Source organism: Pundamilia nyererei, unplaced genomic scaffold, assembly GCF_000239375.1.
Source record: "Pundamilia nyererei isolate P.nyererei 1_Seehausen unplaced genomic scaffold, PunNye1.0 scaffold00002, whole genome shotgun sequence".
NCBI lineage: Eukaryota > Metazoa > Chordata > Actinopteri > Cichliformes > Cichlidae > Pundamilia > Pundamilia nyererei.
The window spans coordinates 10,629,207-10,630,980 of record NW_005187403.1 but is presented as its reverse complement, the minus strand read 5'-3'; the positions used below and the strand labels follow the sequence as shown (position 1 = coordinate 10,630,980).

Genomic DNA, 1,774 nt, shown 5'->3' with positions numbered 1-1,774 from the left:
CAGAGGTTGTAAAAAATCAAAATCAAAACTGTAGGTCTAATATTTAGTGTTTGATTAAAACACTTTAAAAAATAAAATGCAAATACTTTGGACAACCGAGTTGTACGCTGAGGGCTAAGCTGTAAATAATGCAGAGGATAATAAGCTTATGAATTAACAGTTTAAACCAGCCATAATACCGTAGCCTTTAACTTGTTCAGCCTTTGCCGTGAGAACTGAAGCAGCAAACACGATTTTATAATAGTCAAAGCTAATGTGTAGCAATGAACATAAACCCACACAGAATTGATCTGTATCCCCTATATGACTATAAACTATAACACACACAGTTACGCTATGAAGCTTAACAGAAACTAAAAATTTGCTGAGACTTTGCTGAAGTTGTTTCATTTCACAAATTAAAAAAAAAATCACTAGTGGACTAAATATCAGATCCAATCACATTTCTATCTCCAAACAGCGTAAATATATACGCCGAAAGAACTAAAATGAGCAGAAATACTCCATTCACTGTGCGGATATTTGTTCTTAAGTCATGATTTATATTTTATATTTTTAACGCCAAGAACAACAGGGTATCTGCCTGCTTCTGACAAAAACGCCTAGGCTATTTTTTTCCTGCAAATGAGTGAAAGTGACCCCTAAATCCGCAGCTTCCAGCCTGAAGCAGTGAGTGTGAGGCCTGCAAGCCGGCACTGACCTGCTGGATGTAAGTTGTCTGTGATGACGGGGATTTGCTTGAGGTCCCGTTCTGTTTCTCTGATTTATTATCGCTCTGTAATTCTCTCGAATCCGAGCCACCTGGAGAGTTTTGGAGGACAAAAGTCTCCTCTTGGTCCGCCATGACCGGAGCTCCGAAAACTACACGTCGCTGCTGGGAGACGGAAACAGAGATGTCAGTGTGTGCAGCCCGACCTTCTTAACTAACCGGATAACTGAAGACAGACTTTCAGGACATTGTGTTAATATGAATTTAGAGACACACAAATAAGCTTCATTTGCACCGTGTAATCACATTTATTGTTCTTGCTGTTACTATTTTGTCAAGTGAAAATACTTTTTTGATAGCTCAGAAATGAAAGCATAACATATGTAAATATAACACACATGATAGAAAGCCTTCATGTTAATGGCATGAGCTAAACGTTTAAACCCAAAGCATTTTAATACTCTTAATAATTGCTCAGTGCAATGTGTTTTTCACAAATACAGGTCATTTTATTCTGCATATGTTATTCTTAGGAGAATAACTTCAATATTCACAACATTACTAAACTATTAGGACTTTTATTGTGACACACTGAAGCAGGCCCTCGCCTTTCCCCCTGCATGCTCCAAGAACTAAACACATGAGCTGTATTGCCCTGCGAGGCGGCGATCAAAGCAAAAATAAATCGCAGAGGTGCCTCCTAAAGAAAAGAAAAAAAATCATTTACACTCAGACGGTGTCACTTCAGCAGACAGCTGCGATTCCTGCAACGTGGAGTAGCATTTACTACGATGTGGGCGAGTTATGAAATGCAGTCACGGTGGGTACACGCAGTCGGTTCAGATCAGCATCAGCTTACCTAAAAACCAAAAACAGGTCGCAGGCTGCAGCTGGCACAGCAGAGAAACGCAGTGTCGCCTTGAAAACGTCCAGCGCCCCGTCCAAAAAATAAGAAATCAATCAAAAATCAGATAATCCAGGCGTTTTTCTCGAAGAAGCTGCACAAACTCCCCATGAATCCCCACTGTTTCTCCCCTCAGTTAGTTCCTACACAGCGGAGTCAAA

The 1,774-nt window shown here is 40.1% G+C and overlaps 1 protein-coding gene across 1 annotated transcript in view; it reads right to left on the bottom strand.

Moving 5' to 3' along the window:
- The window catches only part of tbx5a (T-box transcription factor 5a), a 17,226-nt gene extending 15,458 nt beyond the window's left edge, over positions 1 to 1,768 (bottom strand). The window contains exons 1-2 of the mRNA XM_013909148.1: positions 1,569 to 1,768; positions 701 to 874 (exon numbers count right to left, since the gene is read on the bottom strand). Coding sequence (XP_013764602.1) covers positions 701 to 844 — 144 coding nt within the window. The 5' untranslated portion in view covers positions 845 to 874; positions 1,569 to 1,768. The remainder of the gene's footprint in view (positions 1 to 700; positions 875 to 1,568) is intronic.
- Positions 1,769 to 1,774: the final 6 nt, after the last annotated feature.